This window comes from Cavia porcellus, unplaced genomic scaffold (assembly GCF_034190915.1).
Source record: "Cavia porcellus strain 051 isolate PalLab524CR breed Dunkin Hartley unplaced genomic scaffold, mCavPor4.1 scaffold_1, whole genome shotgun sequence".
Lineage (NCBI taxonomy): Eukaryota > Metazoa > Chordata > Mammalia > Rodentia > Caviidae > Cavia > Cavia porcellus.
Genome location: NW_026947484.1, coordinates 205,205,540 through 205,231,788, shown reverse-complemented (window position 1 = coordinate 205,231,788; position 26,249 = coordinate 205,205,540). Strand labels below are relative to the sequence as shown.

Sequence of the window (26,249 nt, the reverse complement as noted above, 5' to 3'; positions counted from 1 at the left end):
GGGTCCTAATAGGGAAGTGCTAGGGGTGGACATTCCAAGGGGCCCAGCTCACACCATCAGGACAAAATGGCCTGGCCACAAGGCCCAGGCCTAGACATTGGTGGGCACACTGGTCTTGAAAAACCAGACCTTCGCATCTGTACTGGGTGTGACGGGTCAGAGGAAAAAGACCCAATGTCCTGCTTAGAGCCCAGACCTTTGCTTGATGCCCACACCTGTGTTACTATAGACAGCCTTCTTAGCCCAGATGACCATAGACATCTCAACCTACTCTTTGTTGTCTGAGATGGATGCCCTGTTAGGGGACAGAATCAGCTGTGATGAGGTCTGCTAGGTCTCCTGATGCCTCTGAAGACTGCAGCTGGCCTGGCTCCTGGCTAAACACACACCATCTGCATACCCAACTCCAGATCTAGGGCAAGTGGACAGTCCACATGCAAAGCACTAGAACCCTGCCCAACTATGGCATCAGCAATGTCACAGCTCTGGGTCAGAGCCTTCCTGCCACAATCATGCTGCTGGGTAAGGTGTTCACCTGGCCCACAGCTCTAAGCCCTGGCTGGGTCTTTTCTGACCCCCCTGGGCTGTGAAGAACCCTCCTCAAGCCTGTGAGGGCCACAGCTGCCAAGGTCCAGGTGCACCGAGGATGCTAGCCACTAAACTGTGTGTTCTGTGTGGTGCAATTACATCTGACTTCTTGCCCCTGCTGCTGGCACCAGAGCCTCAGGTCACTCTGTGGGGCTGCCCACAACATGTTGCCATCCTTCTAGAAAATACCTACCTGAATGAATTCCATGTATTGGAAACAGAGTTTTTGATCTATTTTTTATTGAGCTTACAAGCTCCTATGGGGAAAAGGCCAGCCCTGCATGCAGTGCACAGCACGAAGCTTTGGTCCACAGGGCTACAGGGCCGACAGCGCACATGGGAATTCACTCAGGCTGCCCTGCAGCTCCAGAAAGGCACCCAGCCTGTGCACCTGGTGCTGACACGTTCATGCGCTGGTCTTCCTGTTGTGTGCTAATGTCCCCTCTGCAGGGACAGGGCTGGGAGAGGAGGAAGTTGCACCAACTATGTGGGGTGCAGGCTGGGCCTGTTTGGGTCCTGGGTGGTAGGAGCCTGAACGTCCTCCAACTGGTAAGGTGGGCTCTGTGGAGACCAGCAGAAATGTGGTATCATAATGAGACTTCACTTACAGTTCTTCTTTTTTTTTTTTTTATTGATTTCATTGAAAACAGAACAAGAAATGGTCTGAGCCAAAAGACTGCTCTTAAAACCGTCAAAAACATTTTAACAGAAAAAATAAACATAACTGCATTATGAATGTTTAGAAGAGTCACACGAAAAGAACTCCACTGCCCTGCACTAATTACAGTATTTAGAAAGGTATATGCCGAAAAAGTACATGACCTGCCAGACTGTCACACAAAAGGTGACAGCAAATTTATTCACACTACAAGGCTAACATTTTAAAAAAGTGTTTCCTGCATTTAATTCTAAAATCACTTTGTTCTTTTTACAGTTGATAGTTTATTTTCACATGGTGAGTAGAAACCACACCAGATTCAGCACCGTTGTCTGTGTTTTCTGTTTTTATTCTTTGTTTGTCCTAATGTTCAGTAATGGTAGAAAATAAATCAGTTTATTCATCATCATAGCATGTGGCTTAAAAATCAACAAAAGGTGCCAGCATGGGTGCAGCTGGTGGGGCTGCGTGGGGTCTGCCTGCCCACCAGCCCTCACACAGAAATGCCAGCAGGGCTTGGTACACAGAGAGAGGGCATCTTTAAAAAGCAAGCCCACGTTTCCTCCAGAGCCAGGGCAGGGCCACCCTGACCACTCGGGGCTGTGGACATGTCCTGTGTGCAGCCCCGGAGCTGCCCAGCCGCACAGGAGGCACTGGTCTCATGGAGCAGCTGCAGCGGGAGCCACACGGGTGTTGGGCTGGGCAGGAGAACAAACGAAGTAGTGGGGCGAGAACTTCTGAGACCAGAGGAGGAAATGAGAACCATCGCAAGGACAAGACCACTGTCAAAGCCCACAAGGTCACCCCGTGGAGTCCCAGGGTCACGGAGGTGCATGTGGGCCAGAGTGCACTCCAGCCCCGTGCTGGGCTTGTGTGAGGCCTCAGAACGGACACTCCTGGGAAGGGTCCGCTCCCTGGTCTCTGCGGGACCCTGAAGATGTTCCGGACAGAACCTCCTCTAAGTCACGGTTGGCAGGCCCTCCCAGCCCCTCTGCACCTCATAGTGGGTCAGCAGCAGCCGCAGAGCTGGTGTCTGGCAGGCCATGCTCCTGGGCCTCCTGAGCTGCGCTGGCCTGCCGCTGTGCCAGGGCTGCACTTGAGTGCCGGCACTTGGAGGAGCCACAGCGGCAGCTGAAGAGCTTGCCTTTAATGTCCCAGAAGCGCTCCCCGTAGTCGAACCTGAGGATGAAGACGGTGCTCACTACCTCCATGTGCTGAGCCAGTGGCCACCCACTCCCACACTGTCCCCCAGGCCCGGCTGCACATACCCCAGCTGTTCTCCGGCATGGATCAGGCGGGTGCTGAAGAAGGCAATCCGGGGGAACCGTAGGTCCTGATGGGACATGAACACACGCACCGGCACGAGGTTGGGCTCGCAGTGGTGGTTGATGAAGCGGCTGACATTACCATAGAAGCGTGCATCGATGCAGTACACCTCTCCGTCCTGGCAAGCAGAAAGGTCTGTCAGAGCCTCCAGCCCTTGACAGCCAGGACACTCTGCCCTCAGCTGCAGCACAGCAGCACAGATCTTATCACAATCAAGGTCCCTTTCTATGACCTGCAGACACAGGACCACATGGCACTGACTCCCACAGCCCAAGAGATGGGTGTCTACTAACCCAGGGAACTGAGAGGAGTCTAGGGTATCAGATGGCCTGCATCACTCATGAGGCTTTATTCCATCACAGGAACTCCAATTAGATTGGAAGGTATAGATAGGATAGAGGGCTGGACCAACCCAAGAGCCTTCTTTCTCCGCAGAGACCCTAGGTATGAGAGGCTGCTGCTCCTGGACAGGGCTGCACAGCACACAGGAGGCCTAGCAGGGACCACGGTCCTGCTCAGCCCCAAGGAGCTGCCCAAGCACACTACACACTTGTAACTCTTCTATGACTGCTGGCTTACCCTGTTAAGTTGCAGCCCTGCATGATAAGTCTAGTCAGGTAAGCTGGAACAGAAGATAGAGAGTCCCAGGTCCCTGGTCACCAACAGAAGCCTTCAGCAGAAGGCCAGGGGTATCCTTGAGATAAGACAGCTCCAAGCTCAAATCAACATGGAGAAAGGAGGGCAAGAGGTCGCGCTCTAGTGATCTCACTGGTAACTTAGGACATGGCAGAGTGGAGAGCTCTGGAGCAGTACAGAGCTGTGTGCATGCAGATAAGTACCTCCATCAATGTCCCCTAGGGAACAAGTCTCAGAGAAAATGTGGCAACCACCACCGAAACCAAGGACACAGCTACCCTTGTCCCAGGCCTGCCCAACTGATGTCATGGCTCCACGACCTCAGATGGCAGGCTTGGGCCTCTGTCTGTGGGTGTGATGAAGTTAAGAACTGACAAATGACCCCGGCTCTGTAGAAAGCGCCCTAAAACTACCAGCCACAGAGATTTAAGGTGCCTGCAGGAGGCTGGGCACGGTGGCAGGCCACACAGGCTGGGGACTGGCTGCTAGAGTCCAGGGTTGGACCCTTTGTAGGAGGTCAAGACTGCCCAATACCTCTGGCTGAAGAAGCCAGGCTAAAAGCAGCCTCAAAAGACCTGAACAGAGACACAGAGATGGTCAATGGCCTCATGGAGGAGGATGAGCTGACAGGGAGATGGCCAGGCCAGAGACCAGAGCCGCACATGCAAAGCACGCCAATAAACAAGACAAGATAACACTTCAGAGAAAGCGATGATTCTCTCCAAATCAGCATCACCAACCCACATAACCAACACAGAAAGGCATGAGTACAAACATGCTCCAGACAGACGGGAGCCAGTCAAGACTGGCCCTGGACTGCACCAGGCTGACTTGGAAACACAGGAAGGTGCAAGGTGTAGGGTGAAACACACAGATTCCTGCTCCTGTGTGAACATAGGAGGAGGAAGAAATTCAGCAAAGTATTTTTCATGTAATTTACACATGGGTGGGTACCTGTCAGGGTGCTATATGGTCAATGTCTATTGCCTTCAAATTTCTAGTAGAAATTCTTCCACGGGGAGACAGTGTTGGGAGGTGGAGCTTGGGGAGCTGAGTGGACCCCGGGGCAGAGATCTGATGGGGTCAAAGAGCTCCTCACCACACACACCACATGGAGAATGGGAGAAGGTACTGGCCGGGAGCCAGCAGTGTCCAGGCGTAGGACTTCAGCCCGCCTGTGGTGTTTCCACAGAAGCCTGACACAGAACAGGAGAACTTGGACAGCACAAGGCTCTTCTCTTATGCAAGTCTTACTTTTTTATCTTTTGTGGAACTGGGAATTGAACCCAGGGCCTTCTCCAACCATTATTAATTTTTTGTTTTGAGATAAGGTCTTGCTAAGTTGCAGGATGTATTCAAACTTGTGATCTTCCTGCCTCAGCAGTTCATGATTCTTAAAGCACGTAAATCAATCTTTTGTAAAATAAAAAATTAAAATGAATGAAAATACATTAACACAGCTGAATTTCATATTGGTAACAAAACTGTGCAGAGGAACAATTACTTCAAGTGCTACATAACAGTTACACTTCTGCAGTGGGATTTATTCCAAAGACCAAAACCCTGTAAAGAAACTGTCAACATCAGCTAGTAATTGCACTGGACCCTTTGCCATTGTAGAACAGGCAAATGTCCCTTGGTAACTGTTAGGGTTTGTGTCTAGATGTTCCCCCAAAGCCTCATACAGTCATGGAGGCAGCTAAATCTAGTTTGTGATTGATTTATTGTCTAGTGCTGATATTCTAAGTATGAATGATGTACCCACCCTAAGGTGTATGTGGCCTGCATTCCAATATAAGGGACAGAAAGAGTCTTCTCTCACATTCCTCCCCTTTTGCTTTGGCTGCTTTTGCTGTTTTCTACCACCTTATGCCATGAGCCATCTTGCCTTGAGCCCAGCAGAATATGGATTGAAACCTCCACAAACTGTGAGCTAAATACACCTTTTCTTCATTAATTTTGGCCATCAGGCATTTTGTCTCAGCAACAAGAGAAAAGTAACCAAGACAGTAATCTTGCCACAATCTCTGCCACTGGGGCAGCACTAGCGATACCCCTTACCCAACAGCCATACTGCAATCACTGTCACCAAGGCAGCACCATCAACAATGACTGAGTAACTGGATTCCCTGGTACTGTGGCAACACCACCTACGTATCTTGATAACGGCATTCCATTTCCAGCCATCACAGCAATGCCCTTTTGGTAACCACACTGCATCACTGTCACCATACACATCTTGTAATTTCAGTGTATCCCTGTCACCATGGCAACACCATCAAAGTCCCACACAGCATTCCCTGCCACCACGGCAATGCAGTTAACACCACTCAGTAACCACACTTCATTTGCTGTCACCACGGCAACACCATCAACTACCTGAATAACTGCACAGCTTTCTCTATGCACAGCAATATGGTCAACACCCTTTGACAATCACACTGTATTCTCTGCCACCATGGCAACACTGCTCCTGTAAACAGATCACATTTACTGTCACTGTAGCACTGCTATACTATGCTGCTCTGAAAGTAGGGGTTTTAAGAAAGAACTGTTTTGGGGCTGGGGATTTAGCTCCTGCCTGGTAAGCACGAGGTCATGAGTTTGATCCTTGGTAGTGCAAAAAAAAAAAAGAATGAACTTTTTCACTGTAAGCAATACAAGTATGAAGCAAAAAGCTAGTGAGTGAGAGAGGAAAAGAAAAGAAAAAGAGAAAAACAGGGTAAAACCCCTGTTCTATAATCATTAGCATGAATGAATGAATGCATAGTTAAATATAGGCTTGTTCTGTCATTTTGTTCTCTAAGAACAGGGTCTACAGTCAGTGATACCTGACAGAAATAAGTAGTCAGTATTTGATTTTATCTGAAATCATTCTCCCATCAAAGGAAAAGGCATTTGAGAGAAATGGCTAATTCCAAGTGTGAAGAAGGGCTGAAGAGAGGAACCCTGTTGGTGGCAAAAAGCAACGAGACGCATGATGGAGCAGGAGGAGGCCAGCAAGTGACAACTGCAGATTAGTGAAGAATTGATTAAGACACACATTAAAAAAAAGAGATGCACAGTAATCAAAGAAAAGGAAAAGAAAAAAGACCAAACCTTTGTTAGAATGGGTAGTTTTTAAGCCTCCTCCTCATGCTACAAACTGGGAACTGAATGGTAAGAGTGAGGTGTCTGACGCCTGCCAGCGAGACCAGACCGCCAGCATGCGTGGGAAGGCTTTTGTGTTTTCTTGGGGAAAAAAAACTCCCTTTAGTAAGTGTGGAAGGCATGCTAGGCACCCATGACCAACAGCCTGTTCTCTACGGTACAGGGACAGCAGGCAAGGGGGACAAGTGTGGAGTGCCCCCATCTCAGGGACACGGACTCTGACACCACAATGTTCCTTCTGGGACAGCATAGGGAGGACATGCTCCAGCCCTCCCCCTGCTCAGCAGGGATCCACAGGACACCCATGTTAGATAGTGCCATCTGTTTAATAGGGGACAGTGTGAGGTGCTGGGTACTGCTTTGCATGGGAAGAGCCTCACAGGCCCCCCACTCGTCCTGGATGGCTGGCAGAAAGACTGGGGACAGCCACCTGTTGGCCGGCAACAGCACAGCACTGTCATAGCACTTGCTGATGGGAGCTGTTTGTGACAAATTCCAGGTTACATCAAAAGAAAGGAAAACAAGTGAAATAAACACGATACTGACAACTGTCACACCTAGAGCATGCTGCAAGGGTCTCATCACCCTCACTGCAGCTCTGAACACAGCACAGGACCAGACAGAAGAAGAAATCACTAAAGGGGAGGTGCAACAAAGTAGATCCCTTTTCTTTCTTTTACTGAACAAGAAACCTGACTGACCTTAAAATTAGAAAAGGGCAGCATGGAAGGGGCAGTATGAGCACAGATGCCAGGCAGGTGACAAGAAGAAAGCAGGAAAAGCCCCCAACATGAAGAGAAAAGGATGTGGGGGTGGGGGCACATGTCCAAGAGTCTGGCTTGCCCATCACACTGCAGTACATCCGGCCACTCAGCTCTGCACACACCTGGGCCTGGCAGTTGGTGCTGCCTACATCTTGTGCTCAGCAGAGGTCCGGCTACCCATCAGTGCACAAGCATCCATGGCTGATTGTGGACCTGAGCCCCTATAGGCAGACTGTCCTCCACCTCCAAGCCCAGAGATGACTCTGTAGAAGTGTAAAACAATCCTCCTCCCACCCTGGAAACCTTCTGTTTTGCAATGAGCACTCACCCTGTCCTTGGAACAGCGGATCTCCCAGACCTGACCATGCTCAGCCACAATGGCCTCCCTGGGTGATACTGCCTCCCTCGCCCTGGGACATGGCCTCATTGCCCTCACTCCTGTGCTCTGTAGCTCCCGACACCAAAGTTCTCAAGGACCTGTTTCGGATGGACCTTCTGACCCATACGTGGCTCCTTGAGAGTTTCTCTCCTCAAAACATCCCCATCTAGACCTTACCCAGATATGCCGTATGGGGTGGGGAAGGAGCACAGGATGGGAGGTAAGAGGGGCAGGTAAGAGGTTTGGTCAGGCCAGATGAACATAGACTGAGGTCTGGACCAGGTAACCAAAAGGCTATGTTATATTCATGGCTTTTTTACAATTATTATTATCTTTTTATTAATGGCTTTTTATATGAGCAAAAAGAACCATTTCTGTTATTCTGTAAAGGCAGAAATGTAGCGCAGGAGGCTCAGGGGTGGCCATGTACCAGGAAGGGGAGGAGAAGCCTGGCACATGTGAGGAGCGCTGTGGAAAAGGTGTGCTCTGGCCACCCTGCCAGCAGCATTGAGGGCTGGGTCCCATTGACTGCCATAGCACTGAGTCCTAGCAACATGTGAGTGCTTGCAGGTGGCCTGGCCCTACCACCTGCTGCAGGGCAGATGCAGGCTTTCCAGCAACAGTACCAAGATGAGCAAGGGGCCCAGTCACACCCATTGCAGGGCAAACCCTAGAGACACAAAGCAAGCTGTGCTCACACAGGATGCCCTCACATGTGCAGGCCTCCTAAAGAATATTCCAAAAAGCTGCCAGAATTGAGAGTGAATTTAACAAGATTAATGTACAGAAAATCTACTATTCCAAGGATAGCCACAAACAACAGGAAAATGAGATAGGAAAGCAATACTCTTTACTGGAAATAAATGTAACAATAGGTATGTAACAATCTATATACTGCAGAACAGAAAGGCTCTGCTCAGAGAGAGCACAGGTCCAATCCAATGGAGGGTCTCCCACGTCACTGCCAGGACACCAGGGCCCAGGCACTGAGATTCAGCACAACCATCATCATAACCCTACAATTTCTGTGCATGTTAGCACACTGGTTCCTACGGAAGGAAAGGTCTAAGAGTTAACAGGGCTTGGAAAAAGAACAGTCTAAGGAGGACTGGCCCTAAGTTTTAATAAACCTCCACCATCATCAGCACCAGAGCATGTTGGTGCTGGTGTGAGGGCCACAGGCACACAGGACAAAGGAACACAAAGGCAGTGATATCTCAGATCAAGGTGCTGGATGGACTATACGTAAGTCACATGAAAGGAACAGGCCAGCCACATCTCAGACTATACAATGAGGCCTGATCAGCACAGATAAAGACTCAAAACAAAACTTTTAGAGAAAAACATGGAAAAAAAATCCTCAGGACCATTGGGTAGACAAGGATTCCCTAGACTGCAGAAAGCACAAACAATAAAAAAAGTTCTGCTCCTTGAAACACTGTCAAAAAAAATCAGGAGGAAAGGGGCAGGCTGGGCAGAAATATAGCACATGCTGAATCCAAAGACCTGACTACTACATGACTCAACAATACATGAATAGCTCCTCCTACCCAAGACCATAAGCAGCCCCATGAAGAATGGGCAGTGAATTTAAAAATGCCTCACAGAAGACCTGAGGATATTCAATAAACACATGAAAAGATGCTCAATATCATCAACCACTAAGAAAACACAAATTATAATTATAGTGGCCACAACTCATTTGTAGCTGGTAAAAATGGTTAGCATTAGGACCACTTCAGAAAATGCATCTTAAGTCAAATGTACCTTTACCACATGACCTGGCAACTCTACTCCCAGGTGTTTACCAAGAGAAAGGAAAACTCTTGCACAGAGAACAGCCACAGAGAGTCATGACAGATTTGTTCCTGGAGGCAAAACCAGAAATTTCAAGGGCCTGGGTGTGGGCACATGGATTCAAACAGACAGAGTCACTTGACGTGGGCATAGAGCATAGAGACAGGCCAGGTACCAACTCAGATATTAGAAAAGCCCTCTAAGCAGGAGACTGATAAACCAGACAACAAGAACCTCTGCTAACTAGAAGACGTTACTAGAAAGAGAAAGAAAGAAAGAAAGAAAGAAAGAAAGAAAGAAAGAAAGAAAGAAAGAAAGAGAGAGAGAAAGAGAGAGAGAGAGAGAGAGAGAGAGAGAGAAAGAAAGAAAGAAAGAAAGAAAGAAAGAAAGAAAGAAAGAAAGAAAGAAAGAAAGAAACCATAGGAGATAAACAATACTTGAGGCACCCACTGGCGACAGCGCATCCACCATGACACAGGCCTCCAGCCGCCAGGAGGACAATCCTAGAAAGACTAACAGGCAGTGCCAAGAGAGGCCCTTCCACAGTCATCACCCCTAGGTGAGTATACTGTATATGCACAGGTACATGCTAGGCACACACATAAAAAGGGCAGAAGATGCTATCACTTGAGAGTTGGTGTCACTGTAAATACCTGTGAGAGTAAACTTCCAGCACTCATCTTCTCTTTGGGCAAACACATCATTTCACTAAAGCTGATGCTTAGAGACCAAGACCCCAAATTGCAACTCAAAACCCACTTATTAGTCACAAAGTGAATTGAACCTGAATACTGAGGTTACAGTTTATGTCCTAGAAGGTGACTGCAGGGACCGGAGACAAGGCTGGGGACATAGAAGAATCAATGGGCTGAGCTGGGTCCAAGCCACTGAACTCTAGCCTGGATGTCTCAGAAATCGAGCCCTAGGGCTAGGGATTTAGCTCAGAGGCATATGCACCTGCCTGGCAAATGTGGGGTTGCAAGTTCAATCCCCAATACCAAAAATAATAATAATAATAATAATAATAATAATAATAATAATAATAATAATAAATCGGGGCTGGGGATTTAGCTCAGCGGCATAAGCGCCTGCCTTGGAAGCAGGCAGTCATGAGTTCGATCCCTGGTACCAATAAAAAAACGAAAAAGACAAAAAAAAAAAAAAAAAAAAATCAAGCCCTAGAACCAACCTAGCCCTGGCCTCTGTTCTCCCAGCACATGACTCCAGCACCATAGAGGTCAACTGGGACATGAAGGACATGCCTGGCAGCTCTTTTATACATATGTGCAATGCCTGCTCACATACACAGTCTCATCAGCCTCTGACAGACTCAAGCCTGCTGGGCTCCAGCCCAGAGCAACAGCTGGGGCTCTTGGTAGGTGGCTCACTGCATGAGCACAGACCTCCCCATTCGGGGGCCACACGTGGAGCACTGAGCCCAGGGTAGCCTGAGTATTGCCACTGATCAACAGCAGGTGCTTGTTCTCTGTTGGTCTCCAGGACTGGCTTCACCAGGTACTACCCAGGCCCTGGACAGAACAAACTACTCATGTTCAGTTGTTCACAACTGGCTCCTTATGCCTCAGCCCTTCAAAGCACCAGTACCTTATTATCAAGGTCAAAGAGATAAGAGTCTTCTTCCCTAACGTCAGCTTCTGAGTCAGAGATCAGCTCTCCAACATACCTGCAGGGAGAAAAGAGGATGCTGAGTACACCCAGGCATATGCCATCTCCATGCCATCATGTGGAGAATAGTGCAAGGGAGAACCAATGTTCTGCAGACACCAGGCAACACCATAGGCTCACGTCCGCTGTGGGACTGAAGACCAGGATGGGCTACCACATGACCAGCACTATACAGGACATCTGTCCCAGGTAACCAAGAGGTATGACAGTGACTGGGGGTAGACAATGGGCAGCAACTGGAGGCTGAGAGAATGTGAAGCTGGTGTCTGGGCAGCTGGCCAGTGACTGCTTGAGAACCTCAACAGCCAGGGCCTCTCTGTTCCGCACCCACTGCTGTGGGAGTTGGGTGCCTGCTCCCAAAAGCGTTCTGCAATGCAGACAACACGTATCACCCCAGAAATGACACATGCAGTCAGCCTTCCTGGGCAACAGGACCCACGTACTCGCAGACGAAGGTGCCCACGGGGATGTCCTGTAGGGTTCGCACACCCCAGCCCACATCCTGTGTCCGATAGAGCTGCAGCCTTGCCCTGGAAAACAGCAAAAAGGGAAGGGGGTTCGGGTTCAGCACAGTCCAGGTCCTGTCACATTCAGAAATGAGGGCTATGAGCAAGCAGGGAGAGAAACACTGGCTTCTCATCTCAGAATACTCAGAAGCTGTGTGGAAAGTGCTCAGCATGTCAAAGCACAGAACATGGTGGCCTTAGCTGTGCCTCAGTCGCCTTATCTGCACCTGGCCTAGTTGACTTGGTTGCCATGGGAACTAACACATAATGTCAGCAGCCTGGGCAGTGCCATCACTTTGGAGTAGGGGAAGGGGTTTCTGTTCTGTTCTGGAGCGAGAAATATGGGCTGGTCACCCACAGTCTGTCCTCCTCCACCCAGGTGGCTGATACTAAAACCTGACCCTGGCTGAAAGCATACAAGGGTCAAGCACTATGAATGTCTCAGGAAGGAGCCAGCAGTCTGAGAGGTTGTCAGATACCGCTACTGTCCACTAGAGAAGCCCAAAAAACTGGAAAGTGAAAATGAGCTCTACAACAGTGAATAAGTCCAATTCACTGAAATGGTGGCAGTGAACACAGCCATGTTGGTCTCTCTGATTTTGGCTCCAAAGACCCAACATCCTCCTTCTCTCCAGTCCGAGTCTGAGCCAGCCCAGAGAACCTTTCCAGTGCACAAGGCATCAACTGTGGTGCAAACACACAGGCTTGCACACCAAGTGGCATGGCCCAGGATGCAGCACCCTCACCTGAGCCCATTCTGCACGACGCGATTCCGACAGTTCCTCCAGCAGGAGCAGGCATGGTTGCACTCGAAGATCAGGGGAGGCTCTGCCATGTTGAATTCGGGCAGGAGCCGGCCATCCTGTGGACAGACAGCCACGAAGGCCCTCAGTGTCCATCATCTTTCTTTTTAAATCAACTGCTATCAACATCTGTTTATAAAGTTCCTGGTGTGGCTTCCAACTTTTAACCCTGGAGAGCTCTAGGTCAGAGTGCAGTGGGGGTGTGCAGGGGAGGCCTCCCTGAACTGCTGCTCAGTCATACTGCAGTCCTGACCTCCTGCCCCTGCCTTTCATGGTCCCATTCTCCCTCTGGGGTGGTCTGTGCCTCCTAAACTCTCAGCCTTGCCAGTCCCCACATTTGGGAGACTTGGCCACTGCCCAACCCCCACTACGCACAGACAACACAGAGGGCCATGCAAGATTTGGGGCATCCAAGCAATAGGAGCTTGCTCCTGACTGCTGCATGTGGCCTACGCTTCACGGCCACCACTAACCAACCCCTCTACCCTGTGTTCTCCCTGTCAGACAACAAAGGCCCCTCTCTGTGCATCTGTCCTCTAAAGTCCCCTGGAAGGAACTTGCTGCTGTCCTCACCTGGCCTACTTCTACTGCTCCTACCGTTGATACTGATGGCCTATCCCGAACTGCACACCAGCTCCCTGTACCTCCCACCCAGACCCTTGGGTCCCAAGCCCACAACTTCTCTGGCGACCAGGCCTAGCTATACCTACTCATCTATCCAGCTTCTGCAGGGCTCATCAGACACAATGAAGAGAGACTATTTCCTCCCAGGGCCAGGCCAGACCCTCCATCCACTATCCAGCAGCACAAAGGCCACTGACCCGGACCTCTGGAGTCTAGACCTCAGTTTTGTAGCTGCTTAGGGCACCTCTTCACTTCCAACCTGTTTTTCTCTTCTGCCTGGCTTTCACACTGGTTCACCTCCAACTCCTCCTCCAAACATACAAGACATGGGCACCAGTTCAGTCAGCACTCACCCCACAAACTCGAGTGGCCAATGCGTAACCCTCACCTTATCGTACCAGCAGCGCATGCTGAGCTGGCCACACATGCAGGTGCTGGAGGAGCAGTCATCTGTGCACACGCAGTACTGGGAACAGAAAGCACAGCCCATCAGGCACAGGGGCACATGAGATACTCTGCACGCCCACAGAACCACCCCTCATCAACAGGTTTTCTCAGGAGAGCACGAGAAAATGCTCAGGACATGAGGAAAGACTCAAGTGCTGGTAGGAGAGGAGGGGGGAGGTCAGCCAGGTCCAACCCCTCCAAGGAGGGACTGGTGATGCTCAGGCCCCATGACTCCTGCCCAAGGCCCACACTGCCCATCCTATGACAGGGGGCTGTGCACCAGCACAATCATAGGATGGTTTTGGAGAATATGTCTAATTTGAGACAGAGAAGAAAGGAAAAAGTAGATGGTAGCTTCTCAGGATCCTGTGTGACCTCAGAGTTGGGAAAGGTGGCACTTTCTGGACTGTGCCCTGCAGGGGGCTCCGCGTTCACTCCCTGAGGACCAAGCAGCCCAGGGTCCTAAGTCACCACTGACTGGGAACACCCAGAGCTGTGGGTTGTTTTTTTAAGTACTGAGGGACTAAGCCCAAGACTACAATCTCAGCCCTTTTGATTTTTTGTTTTGACAGTTGCTAAGCTGCCCGGGCTGGGCTTCAACTTGTGATCCTCCTGCCTTAGCTTCTCAAGAGTGTGGATACTTTTTCTAGAGGCTCTTCATCTGCCTTCCACATCCTCAGAGGAGGAAACTGCTGAGAGCATGGTCTTTGCGAGTGCTGAGAAGAGCCCAGCACTCAGACCCAAGGGCCACCCCACCCTGCCCCAAAACCCTGCTCACCCACCAACCTGTAGATGGGTGATGTTCCTGTCGATGTTCATGGGAGATGTCACACAGTTCTGAGACACGTACTTGTAGTTGCTGGGGCATGGCTCACTGTCCACTGCGTTGACACAGGGGATGGGGACGCGCTCATACCCTCGTGCAATGTCTCTGCACAGGAAAGAGAGGCTGCTGACTACCAGCTCTCATTTCTGCCCCAAAGGAGACACGACCTCTGCCTGGCACCCACCCAGACAAGTTGGGCTCTGGCTCCAGCATATGCATTCACTCCAAGTTCTTCTAGCCCTGCTGTCAATGAGTTATGCTAGAGCCACCTTGGTTCTGGAACCTACTTACCTGCTCACAATCTTCTCCACCGCAGCAGGCTTGTCAGGGGCTGAGTCTCGCAGCGCCTTGCTCACCTGCAGGGCACTCCACACCTGGGAGTTGAGGCTAGCACACTGCAGAGGTGTCTCTCCTTCCTTGTTTTTTAAGGTGACATCTGAATCCCGAGAAAGAAAGAGGCTAAAAGGAAAAATGTAAGCCAACAAAACATCTAAATCTTAATTTAAAAGATATATACTGGTGACTTTTAAAATACTTACTAGGAACAACACACACTAACCATCTTGAAGAGCCCTCAACACGTGCACTGCACCCCTATAGCTTGCTCCTCTCATCAGACAGTCAGCCGGGAGAGCATTTAAGAACCAGACTTGGGGTTTGATTCCTCTTCCAAATCTACCCTCCACGATTGGGCCAGGTTGGGGTTTGAGAGAAGAGAAGTGTGGACTTTGAGTACAGGCAAGGATGCTGAAGGGACAGTATAGACCTGGAAGTATGCATCCACCTGCAGGAGCCAAAGAAAGCATTCAGCTCCTATTTCCAGGTAAGGTTAGCCCTGTTGCAGGTGCCTGCTAATATGAGCAGCAGCCAAACTTCTGTCCTGATCCAAAGGCAGAGCAAGGCTCTATCAGGACCCAGCCACAACCCACCTGTAAAGGCAGGAAGTTGACCTCATGGCTAAAAGGACCTTGAGTGGCCAGCGAAGACACTGCCACCATCTCCAGGTCCGTATGTGGGGAGGACTCCCACCGACCATCAGAACAGTGGGAATCCAGGCAGAGCAGAACTGTTCCCATGCTGCTTCTCAGGAGGAGTGTCAGGTGAGACTCTGCACAATCTCCAAGGTAAGAATTGAGAACTTTTCATACAACCCGCTCTCAGCCAGCAGTAAGCCACAGTAAGTCTCAAATGTGGACTGAGAAAGATATCTCTCCACCAGCAGAATCCCAAGGGGCACAGGGCTACACTGGCTCCAGGCCCATACAGACAGAACCCCTCAGCAGCCTCCAGGCGGGGTCACACTCACACAACACAGTCGTAGCGGTTCTCCCGGGCGGCAATGTGTAGGGGTGAGTCCCCATGGATGTTCACAGCATGCAGGTCACACTTGGCGGCTAGCAGAATCTCTGCTATGTCCACACAGCCTGAAAAGGCTGCCCAGTGCAGACAAATGTTCTCCTCCTGAACAGAGACACATGTGGGAGGCGGTAAGGAACACACCTGGCTAGGAGCAGGCAGCTGCTCCACCTGCAGGCCCAAGGAGAAACCCAGGAGCCTAGTGGGCCGCTCCCAGCCCTAGCAAGTAGAAAGGGGCATTCCAGTTCACCAGAAAAAAGAATGTTCCTCCCTGAACTCTAAGGCAGAGATGGTGAAGTTGCTGGAGACCGAGAACCCAAAGAGCAACCCCAAACCCACTTATTTACTACAAAGTGCCAATATCACCAATTAACTTACACACTAACGTTTTAGTTTAAAAAAAAAAAAAAACTTATCTGATGCTTGGCTGCTGGCGTAACTTGGCTCAGGGGTGGACACCAGTGTGCTCGCCACTACTATACAGCATTCTTTTCTCTTCTATTTTTTCATTTAAGAGTAACACAATATAGAAAACTTTAGCCGGACGAAGTGGCTCACGCCTGTAATCCCAGCACTAGGGAGACTGACGTGGGAGGAACGTTGAGTTTGAGACCAGCCTGGGCTACAAAGTGAGCTCAAGGCCAGCCTGAACTGCACAGCGAGACCCCGTCTCAAAAAAGACACACACACACACACACACACACACACACACACAGACACACAAGACTTTAAAAATGAAAAAACCCTCACACATAGCCAGAATGCTCTAAACATATTAAATAATGTGCAAGATGGGACATTTTTCTTCTAGCTAGTTTTAAAAAGTGGTATTCATTCCTAAATGAAGCTATATAAGCTTGAGTAATTCTTTTGTGAGATCAGAAATCAAGATCTGATCACAATAGAAATTGCCTTAAAAACCTCTATGAAGTAAAAAGTTTAAAAAAAACTTGGAAGACTACTTGTATCACATGTGAAATATGTAAGTTATAATTATATAGTAAGTTTACTGGAATGTTACAGTTCTGGTAAAAATGTGCAAAGTGTGTGAAATCATAAACATCTTACAGAAGAAAAGGCTGAAGAGTAAACATTAATAGGAGGACTCTTGGCTCTGCAGGGGAGCAGAGAGACACCTATCACTCCTATAGGCACAACAGCAAGTGCTCACCAAAGCCTCATACTGAAGGGCAATTCCCTTGGCCCACACCTCACAACTTACATTCCCTTTACTCACTCTGTTCACCTGTTTTCTCCCCTGGAATATAATGCTTTAATATAATATAAAGCCCTTTTCTTTTTCTGAATTATTTTGAAGCCCTCAGAGTGGGCTGCTGGTCTCAGGGGTAAACATAAATGGACAGGAAAGTTTTCCACTCTGCTAGCAGAGCCTGCTGAACAGCGCACTGAGGGCTCCTCTCCCTCAGGAAGCATTAGTGACCCCTAGGCAAAGTTGCAAGGACCTCTACGCAACCCCTCTCCACTCAGGCAGGCCTTCACTCTACCATTCTGCATGAGGAACAGTGCCTAGCCCCATCCCAGACCTGATTCTGCAAGCCCCAGGGATGTTCCTAGCTCATCTGTGACACATGGGTGCACTAGCACAATCCAACAATCTCCCCACAAAGACCAAGTAGCAGGCTATAGGCAGGGCTTCTCAGCTCAGTGAACATAAAAGAAAGATAAAAGCAGCGCAGAGACGGCAAGGTCTTATCTGTTGTCTTCAGCCATAAACAATCAGCAGCTGCATTACAGCTTTACTGCTACTTTAATTTCTAAAGAAAAGCTAAAAACAAACTCCTTTGTCAATGCTCCTATTTCCAAAAAACCATACAGTGGCTGGGGCTCTCTTTTCTAGTGATCATTCTTAAGTGGCTTTCTACTTTTTGATCTTTGAGTGATCATCATCTACACATCTGAGCACTAAACAAAATCATGTTTCTTTGGAAGCACCTTTTCCTTTATCAGAATAATCCATTATTTTATAACCCAAATCACACGTTAAGAGAACTTCCAATTTGCCCCAGACCCTCCTCTCTTGGGACTGCTCCATCGCCTGGCCCTGAAGGCTAGAGTGCTTGTCTGTGCTTTCTGAGCACTCTTATTTCTAGAACAACACAGGTCTGGACCTGACTGGACACGTGATCCACTGAAGAGAAGAGGATGGCAGCATGGGAAGCCACAACTGTCAAATAACACACATCAGTCATGGAGGAAGAAGGCAGAGGAGCCAGAACATCCAGCTCTCAACAGCACAGAGCCCTAATGTTCAGAGAGAGGAACTCTAAAGACCTGGGCCTCTCCACTGAATGCCAGAAGGCACTGCTATGAAACTTTTGCCTTTTCACAGGACACCAGTGGGCACTGGCATGGGGACCTACTTGTGCCTTTCCACAAGACACCAGTGGGCACAACCATGGAATCTCTGCCTTTCCACAGGATATCAGTGAGAACTGGCATGGAGATCTGTGTCTTTTTATGGGATACTGGCAGGCAGTAATGTGGGGACTTACGTCTTTCCATGGACACGAGTGGTAACTGGCATAGAGTATGTCTTTCCATAGGACACCAGTGGGCATTAGCATGGGAACGCTTGCCTTTCCATAGGACATCTGTTCCCCACTACTGTGGGAAAGCACCACCAAGCTAAGGCCCACCTAACTGGTCAGGACAGAAGTAGGGATTTGTCTACAGCCATGGGCTACAGGAGAGGGTCACCTTAGTGGGGATGGTAATCACCTCTGCACTGGTAACTGCTCCAGACACATCTAATCAGAAGGAAAGCAAACCCAGAGCAACCACATGGACTTCAAGTCAGTAGCTGTCCTAGGCTGAGCTGAGCAGTACAAGGAGCAGGAACCATGGCTTCTTGGCCCAACCAGAACTGACATGGCCCTGTAGCTGGTAAGCATAGCTACAGCCAATGGTCTCATGGAACCCACACACTCAGAAGTCATATAGCCACAGGTCAGAAAAATGTTCAGAAAGACCTCATGAAACCTTCTAGGCTGGAAACCACAATGTTTGAAATGAAAACCCTGAAGGAAATCAACATAACTGTCTTACAGAAGGAAAGATTAGTAAATTAGAAGACACATCAATGAAAACAGCTAAACTGAAACAATGAAAAATTTTAAAAAACTGGTGAGAGTGCCTGTTACCTGCAAAATGGTACACAGTACGACTCAAGGAAGCACACTCCCTGGAAAGGAATAGAGAGCAGAAGACACACCTGAGAAAATGACAACTGAAAAACTTCCAAATTTGACATAAACTATAATCCACAGATTTGACATAAACTATAATCCACAGATCAAGAAACTCAGCAGCACATTGACTCCTGCAAACGGCCAGAAGGAAGAGTATACAATCCATTGTTAAGTGAGGACAAGGACACAACAGCATTCTCAATCCCAGCTGTGAGGACTCAGCAAGCAACACACGCAGCAGAGAGAAACTGTCTGGCCCGGCACAGCTCGATACCCAGTAAAAGCATCCTCCACAAAGATGGCCAAGTTAGGCTAGTCCAGGCACAACAAGGCCAATGAGTCCATCAGCAGCAGCAGAACTCAAGAAAGTAAAGAGAAAGAGGGAGACTGACAGGAGGCACGGGGTCTGACAGGTAGAGGAGCAGCACCAAGGGCCCCAAGCCGAGGCACAGCCGACTCCTGAGTCAGGCAGTGTTAGGACAAGCACATTTGTAAACCTGGAGGAGAACAGTGTGCCACTTGGAGCGGCAGGCTCTCTATAATACCTATCACCAAGACTGCTGCAGGGACACACAGGGCACATACTCTATGGAACCAAGTGACCTGCACCCATGCAGCACAGACTATGACCAAGTGCAGAGCCATACCTGGGGGAAAGCTTCCCAAGGCAGACATCTACCCACAACAGATAAGACTTCGATCTACACCTTCACATCACATACGAAGACTAACCAAATACCTCATGGACTGAAAACCGTAACACTATTGTAAAAAAAAAAAAAAAAAAAAAAAGGTAAACTAGACTCTATCAAAATTTCTAAACTTTCACAGTTCCAGAGACAGGTTTATAAAGCATGTATCTAATAAAATATTTATTTCCAGAATATAAACCCTCAAAACTAAAAAAGAAAATGAGCCACCCAAATTAAAAAAAAACAAAAGTTGGGGCTGGGGATTTAGCTCAGCGGCATAAGCGCCTGCCTTGCAAGCAGGCAGTCGTGAGTTCGATCCCCAGTACCGATAAAAAGGAAAAAGACAAAAAAAAAGCTACATTTGAACAGACCCTTCACCAAAGAAAACACAGATAGCAAAGAAGCTCTGTTGGAAGATGGCTAACATCGCTAGTCATCATAAAAATGAAAATGAAATGAAGATGGATACTACCACCTACTAAGAAGACTGAAATGAAGAAGACTGACCCACAGAGTGCTAGGAGACAGGCAGGGACCCCATCACCCAGTGGAAGTAACTAGATGTCTCCACATTTAGCAAACATATTGGTGCAACCAGCCCTCCTGCCCCAGGTGCATGAGGAAGGTGCAGGACAGATGTTTACATCACTCTGTAACAGCCAAACACCAGGAATGGCCCACACAAGCCCCAGCAGGGAAGGGTGGCAAAGGGACTCACTGGACAACAGAAAGAAGTAAGTAAGTAAGTAAGACAGGAACTGAGTATAAGAGTGAGCCTAAGGGACCAGCACAAGTGGGAAGACACACAGCAAAGGAAGGCCAAGCAACAGCTGATGGGCATGAATGTGTCTATCGAGCAGTAGGACGGATGCAAGAGAGTGGTGCCTGCACTCCCATTTTCACTGTGGTGGTATTTTCTGAGGTCAGGCTCGCCCAACTGGGCAATCACTATAAGTCATATGGACTGCACCTGTACCTGCACCTGCATATCAGGGAGGCTGTTCACATAAAGCCCTGATCATTGTATGTACTTCCACCTGCTGCCTGCCACCACCAGAGGCCTAAATCCAATGGAGCCAGCCAACCATGGACTAGAAACTCCAAAACTCTAAGCCAAAATAAACATCCTGAGTTTTAGTCCAGGAGGGCTCCCTACTGATTTCCAGGAGGACTCCACTAAACCCTTGTGCTGTAGCACCAACCCCGTTAAAATAAAGGCTTGGAAGCAGGATATGGGGATACATGGCTGTAATCCCAGCACTGAGGAGGCTAAGGCAGGAGGACTGTAGTGGGTTCAAAGGCAGCCTGCATAGCAAGTTTATGGCCAGCCTAAACTATATAGTGAGACCCTGTTGAAAAAAGAAGAAAGAAGAAAAAAGAAGAGAAGGAGGAGAAGGAGAAGAAGGAAAAGGAGGAGGAGGAGGAAGAGGAATAAGAGAGAAGGAAGGGAGGGAGGGAGGGAAGGAAGGAAGGGGAAGGGAAGGGAAGGGGAGGGGAGCGGAGGGGAGGGGAAAAAAAGAAGAAAGAAAAAAAAAGAAGGGGGCCAGGGATATAGCTCAGTGGCATAAGTGCCTATCTGGCAGGCACAAGATCCTGAGTTTGATTCCCAATACAAAAAAAAAAAGAAAAAGTCTAGTTTTGGTGTTCCTGTAAACCACTCATCATTTGTTTCTCAGGTAGTATGGGCTCCTATTGATTTATTTGTTTGTTTTTAATCCTGAGTACTACAGACAGAGCAATCATTTTCAAAGCTAGAGTAATAAACACTCAGAGCCGAGCAAGAAAAAATGACAGAGCAGTGAGTGCCAGCTTCTCCGGGACAAAGTGTCTAGAGTCTAGAAATCAGTAGCTTAGAAAGCAATTAAAGTGACAGGAGGTTACCCAGGAACCAGGAAGGACAAAAGAGGGAAAAAAAAGATTAAATGACACAGATGAAACAGAACACACCATGGAGGAGAGAGGACCTCTGTGAGCCACGTACAGCTGACAGTGGCTGGCCAGCTGTCATCAGGAGACAAAGTGAACCCAAAACCTTCTCATTCACAGGGAACTATGCTGAGATTGAGAGAGCCAGTTGGAACCTGCCAGAAAAAGCTGAGTGACACAGGACTGCGCTGGTGCTCTGTCCCTCCTATATCGGGATACCTGCATCAGCACTGATTTGGGCATGGATTGCCACCTTAGACATCCAGTATAAGCAGAGACACATCTCATCTTGAATTCTACTCCTTATACCTAGAGCTGTAGAAAAGAACCACACGTCCTAAACAACAGAAAACTTCTCATTTTGTTTTTTGCTGTTTTCCTCCTGCTGTTTATTTCCTCTACCTTTTAATTCCATAAATTTCCGGTTTTTTCTTGAACTTGTGTGTACACACGTGTGTACTTCTTGCCTTTTTCTTTAAATATAGTTTATAGGAATTCTTCCTTGTCCCTTTTTATTCCTTCTACTTTTACCCATAACTTTTTGTCTGAATTCTTGCTTCTTATCCTTTCTCTATTTTTCTTTCTTCTTCCCTCTTCACTTGCCTCAGTTAACTTTTTCTCTAATTTTATAGTAGTCCTTTCACATCTCTGTCTCATTACCAATTTTAAACCCAGTTTTTCCTATTAATCTTAATCTAAATATTTACATATCTCAACCAAAAGATTAGGATCTTTTGCCCCTTCCTATTTCCACCTTACCATACAACATAGCACAAGACTTAAAAAATTTTTTTTAGAAAAAACCTGGTCTTGGGGGCTGGGGATTTAGCTCAGCGGCATAAGCACTTGCCTTGCAAGCAGGTGGTCGTAAGTTCGATCCCCAGTACTGATAAAAATGAAAAAGACCAAAAAAAAAAAAAAAAAAAAGAAAAAGAAAAAACCTGGTCTCAATTCAGCAATCAAAAGACACAGACTGGCAGAGATGATCAAGAAACAAGATCCAACAATATGCTGCATATTAAAAATGCATTTAATTCAAAAAGAAATTTTGACCAACAGCCAAAAGATGACAGCAATACTCCATGCCATAAGAGCCCCCCCCTCAAAGCAGGTGTAGCTATTCTATTTGCAGACAGAGTGAATTTCAAGCCAAGACTGATTAAGAGAGGCAAAGAAGATCACTACATCCTTGTAACAGAACAATCCAGGAGAAAGAGATAACAATCATAAATATATATAATAAACATCCGTTCACACAACTATATAAAACAAATATTAACGGACGTGAAAAATCAAATTAGTACAAATTGCATTGGGGGAACCTCAATATCCCACTGTCACAAAAAGACGGATCAACTAGACAAAACACCAACAATATCAGAATTGAACCAAACTTTTGAACAAATAGACTTGATAGATGTCCAAGAAGTGTTCTACCCGACAACATCAGAATATACATTCTTCTCAGATGCATGTGGGACGTTCTCCAAAACAGACCACATATTAGCTTGCAGAATATGCTTAAGTAAATGAAAGGAAATTATCCCATATACATTATCAGATCACAGTGCAATGAAATTAAAATCTATGGCCAAAAAAAAAAAAACTTCAAAAACACATGAAAATTAAATAACGGCCTTCTGAACAACAAAAGGCTCACAGATGAAATTTAAGGAGAAATTAAACAGTTTCTACAATTAAATGATAATGACAATACAACACACTGGAACTTCAAGGACACAATGAAACCAGTTCTAAGAGATTTAAGGCAATTCAGATAAAAATTCCAACAGCATATCTTACAGAATTAGAGAAATCAATCCTAACATTCTTTGGAATCACAAGAGATGTAAAATAGGAAAGGCAATTCTGGGCAACAAAGGTAAGGCAGGGGCATCACAACTCATGACTTGAAACAATACTTAAAGTCACTGTGATAAAAACAGTGTGATACTGGCAAAACAACAAGCAAACAAAAATAGACCTAAAGATCAATGGATTAGAAGACACAGAAACAACTCCACACATGCTCAGCCACCTTTCCTTTGACAAAGGTGCCAAACATATTCATTGGAAGACAGCCTTTACACTAAACGATACTAGAAAAAAACTGGCTTTGCAAATGCCCAATATTTCACATGCACTAAAGTAAAAATGGATCAAAGATCTAAATATTAAACAGAAATATTAGGTTTGCTGGAAAGACTCTTGAAAGACATCGGTGCAGGCAAAGACTTTATTTATTTATTTATTTTTGTCTTTTTTAAGACGGGGTCTCACTATGCAGTTCAGGCTGGCCTTGAGCTCACTTTGTAGTCCAGGCTGGTCTCGAACTCACCACGATCCTCCCACCTCAGCCTCCCTGAGTGCTGGGATTACAGGCGTGAGCCACCACGCCCGGCTCAAGGCAAAGACTTTATGAATAAAACTGTGATTGCACAGGATCTATCAAAAAGAATCGACAACTAGGATCTCATCTTATAAAAAGTTTTTGCATAGCAAAAGAAATCACCAACAGGGGATGGGGGTTTAGCTCAGCGGCATAAGCACCTGCCTTGCAAGCAGGGCGGTCGTGAGTTCGATCCCCGGTACTCATAACAATGAAAAAGACCAAAAAAAAAGAAATCACCAACAGTAAAGCGACAACCTACAATGTGCGAAAAATGTTTTTCAGCTGTTTCTCCCACAAACGATTACTAGTAAGAACATACAAAAATCTTCCAAAAAAAAAAAAAATAGACCTCCCAAGTTTAAAGACCCAATCCCAAAATGGGTATTTTTGGATGCCTATTTTTGAATGAGTACATACTTCACAGATGAAGAAGTACAAATAGCAAATAAATATATGAAAAATGTTCAACATCATTGGTCATTTGAACAATACAAATTAAAACAACACTGAGACTCCACCTCACTCAAGAATGGCTGTTACCAAGAAATCAAGCAATAACAAATGCTGGCAGGGCTGTGGGGAAAAAGGAACACTTCTCCACTGTTGGTTAGAGTGTAGACCGGTGCAATCACTGTAGAAATCAGTGTGGTGATTTCACAAAAAAATAGGATTTAGCTCAGTGGTGGAAGCGCCCACGTGGCAAGTGCAAAGTCGTGAATTCAATCCCTGGTACCAAATAAATAAATAAATAAATTTTAAAAATACGATTTTGGACAGGAGATTGAGCTCAGAGGCCTAAGTGCCTGCCTGGCAAATGAGTTTGATACCAGGAACCAAAAAATAAGCATTAAAGGTTCTACTTCACCTGGCCATTCCACTCTTGGGTATCTTCTCAAAAGAATTAAAAGCATCATACCACAGTGACATATGCACACCTATGTTTATAGTGGCACAGTTTGTAATAGGCCAATCTTGGAAACAACCCAAGTGTCCATCAACTGGTGAATGGATAAGGATGTGATATTTTTATATAATAGATTACTACTCTGGAATAAAGAAAAATATGCTCAAGACATTTCTAGGAAAATGAATGTAACTTGAGTCCATACCCTTAAGTGAAATAAATCAGACACACATGTGTAAATACCACACTGCCTCTCTGTGTAAGAAACCACAATGAAAGTGGGGGGGGGGAGGTAGAGAGAGAGAGACAGAGAGAGAGAGAGAGAGGCAACATGGAAACAAAGCTTTGTAAATGGGGAGGGCAGGGGAGTGAGGAAAAAGTTATATGATGTACAGGTAAAAATTCTCTATGATGAAAGTGACTGTTATATATATATCAAATGTACCAATAAAATCTAATTTTAAAAATAAATTTCAAAAAAACTTTTTTTCCCTTTTCTTTTCCCTCTTCTGACGTTACCCAATCCCCAAACCCCTGGACTTTAGATAATTCTGATTTTATAAAAATTATTGTTTCTTTTCTTTAAATCATTAGAGGAGACACTGCTATCGCATTTAATGTATATAGGGCGTGGGTCAATGCTTGGGATGTTATGATACTTACGTTGTAACTATGCATTTTTATCTACGGTAAGGTAAAGAGAGATCCAAAACTGTCTCAATTTGTCCTACAGTTGGGAATTTAGCTCAGCGGCATAAGTGCCTGCCTTGCAAGCGCACAATCATGAGTTCAATTCCCAGTACCAAAAAAAAAAAATACAATTTACAACTCAACTTGCCCTGATAGACAGCACTGTAAATAGTTAGCTTGCTACTACTGTGATTTGATCACAAAGGAATATTTCTGACTCAGTGGACGATTCTCTGCCAATGAATCTGTCTGCTTATTTCATCACTGTATGCACAAAAAGGGACAGCAAGGGTTTCTAACCCAAGAACTGAGACTGGATCATATCTGCAAGAATGCCTGCACCCTGGGGGAAAGACATCCTGAGTCTAAGCTAGTTTTAGCATTGCAAGGGAAGGATCAGAGTTACTGGGGTATGAGTCCTCGCTCTGGCAAAGAAGCTACCTGTGAATCACATATACGCTGTCTCACTGAAATATTTTATCTGTGTTCCCATTGGATACCTTATAGGTATAGGATTTTGTTTGTTAACTTATTTAGTAATGTATGATTATGTTAAGTTCTTTTACAATTTTTATTAAGTTTTTATTTTGTGTATTTTTTTCTTCCATTGGCTCTGATTTAATGTGTCCAAGTTCTTTCCCTTAGCTCCCTGTCTAGTTTTTTACCTCAACCCCCCAAAGCAACACTATCATCATATTTCAAAAACACAAACTCCTCATTCCACGTTTTAAATTTTCCATACTTAGCTTTTCCAGTCATTTCTGTCTTCCCCACTCTAAGCCTTTGGCTCTTCCATGTCTTACTAGCCTACTGTCCTTCCTATCATAAGATTCTGACAACCACATACCTTTCCTCAATCATAAAATAGACCTTCTTCCCACATATCATCC

The 26,249-nt window shown here is 46.7% G+C and overlaps 1 protein-coding gene across 27 annotated transcripts in view; it reads right to left on the bottom strand.

Moving 5' to 3' along the window:
- Positions 1-816: 816 nt before the first annotated feature.
- Ehmt1 (euchromatic histone lysine methyltransferase 1) overlaps positions 817-26,249 on the bottom strand; it is a 175,318-nt gene continuing 149,885 nt past the window's right edge. For 22 of the 27 annotated variants that reach the window (XM_063228590.1, XM_063228607.1, XM_063228503.1 and 19 more), the window contains 9 exons: positions 15,497-15,651; positions 14,482-14,649; positions 14,151-14,295; positions 13,306-13,383; positions 12,237-12,352; positions 11,428-11,514; positions 10,904-10,982; positions 2,515-2,804; positions 1,199-2,425 (listed from right to left, as the gene is read on the bottom strand). In XM_063228590.1, coding sequence (XP_063084660.1) covers positions 2,245-2,425; positions 2,515-2,804; positions 10,904-10,982; positions 11,428-11,514; positions 12,237-12,352; positions 13,306-13,383; positions 14,151-14,295; positions 14,482-14,649; positions 15,497-15,651 — 1,299 coding nt within the window. In that variant the 3' untranslated portion in view covers positions 1,199-2,244. Of the gene's footprint in view, positions 1,150-1,198; positions 2,426-2,514; positions 2,805-10,903; positions 10,983-11,427; positions 11,515-12,236; positions 12,353-13,305; positions 13,384-14,150; positions 14,296-14,481; positions 14,650-15,496; positions 15,652-26,249 lie in introns of those variants that run through there. The other 5 variants (XM_013155834.3, XM_013155835.3, XM_003472948.5 and 2 more) reach the window with 2 other exon arrangements.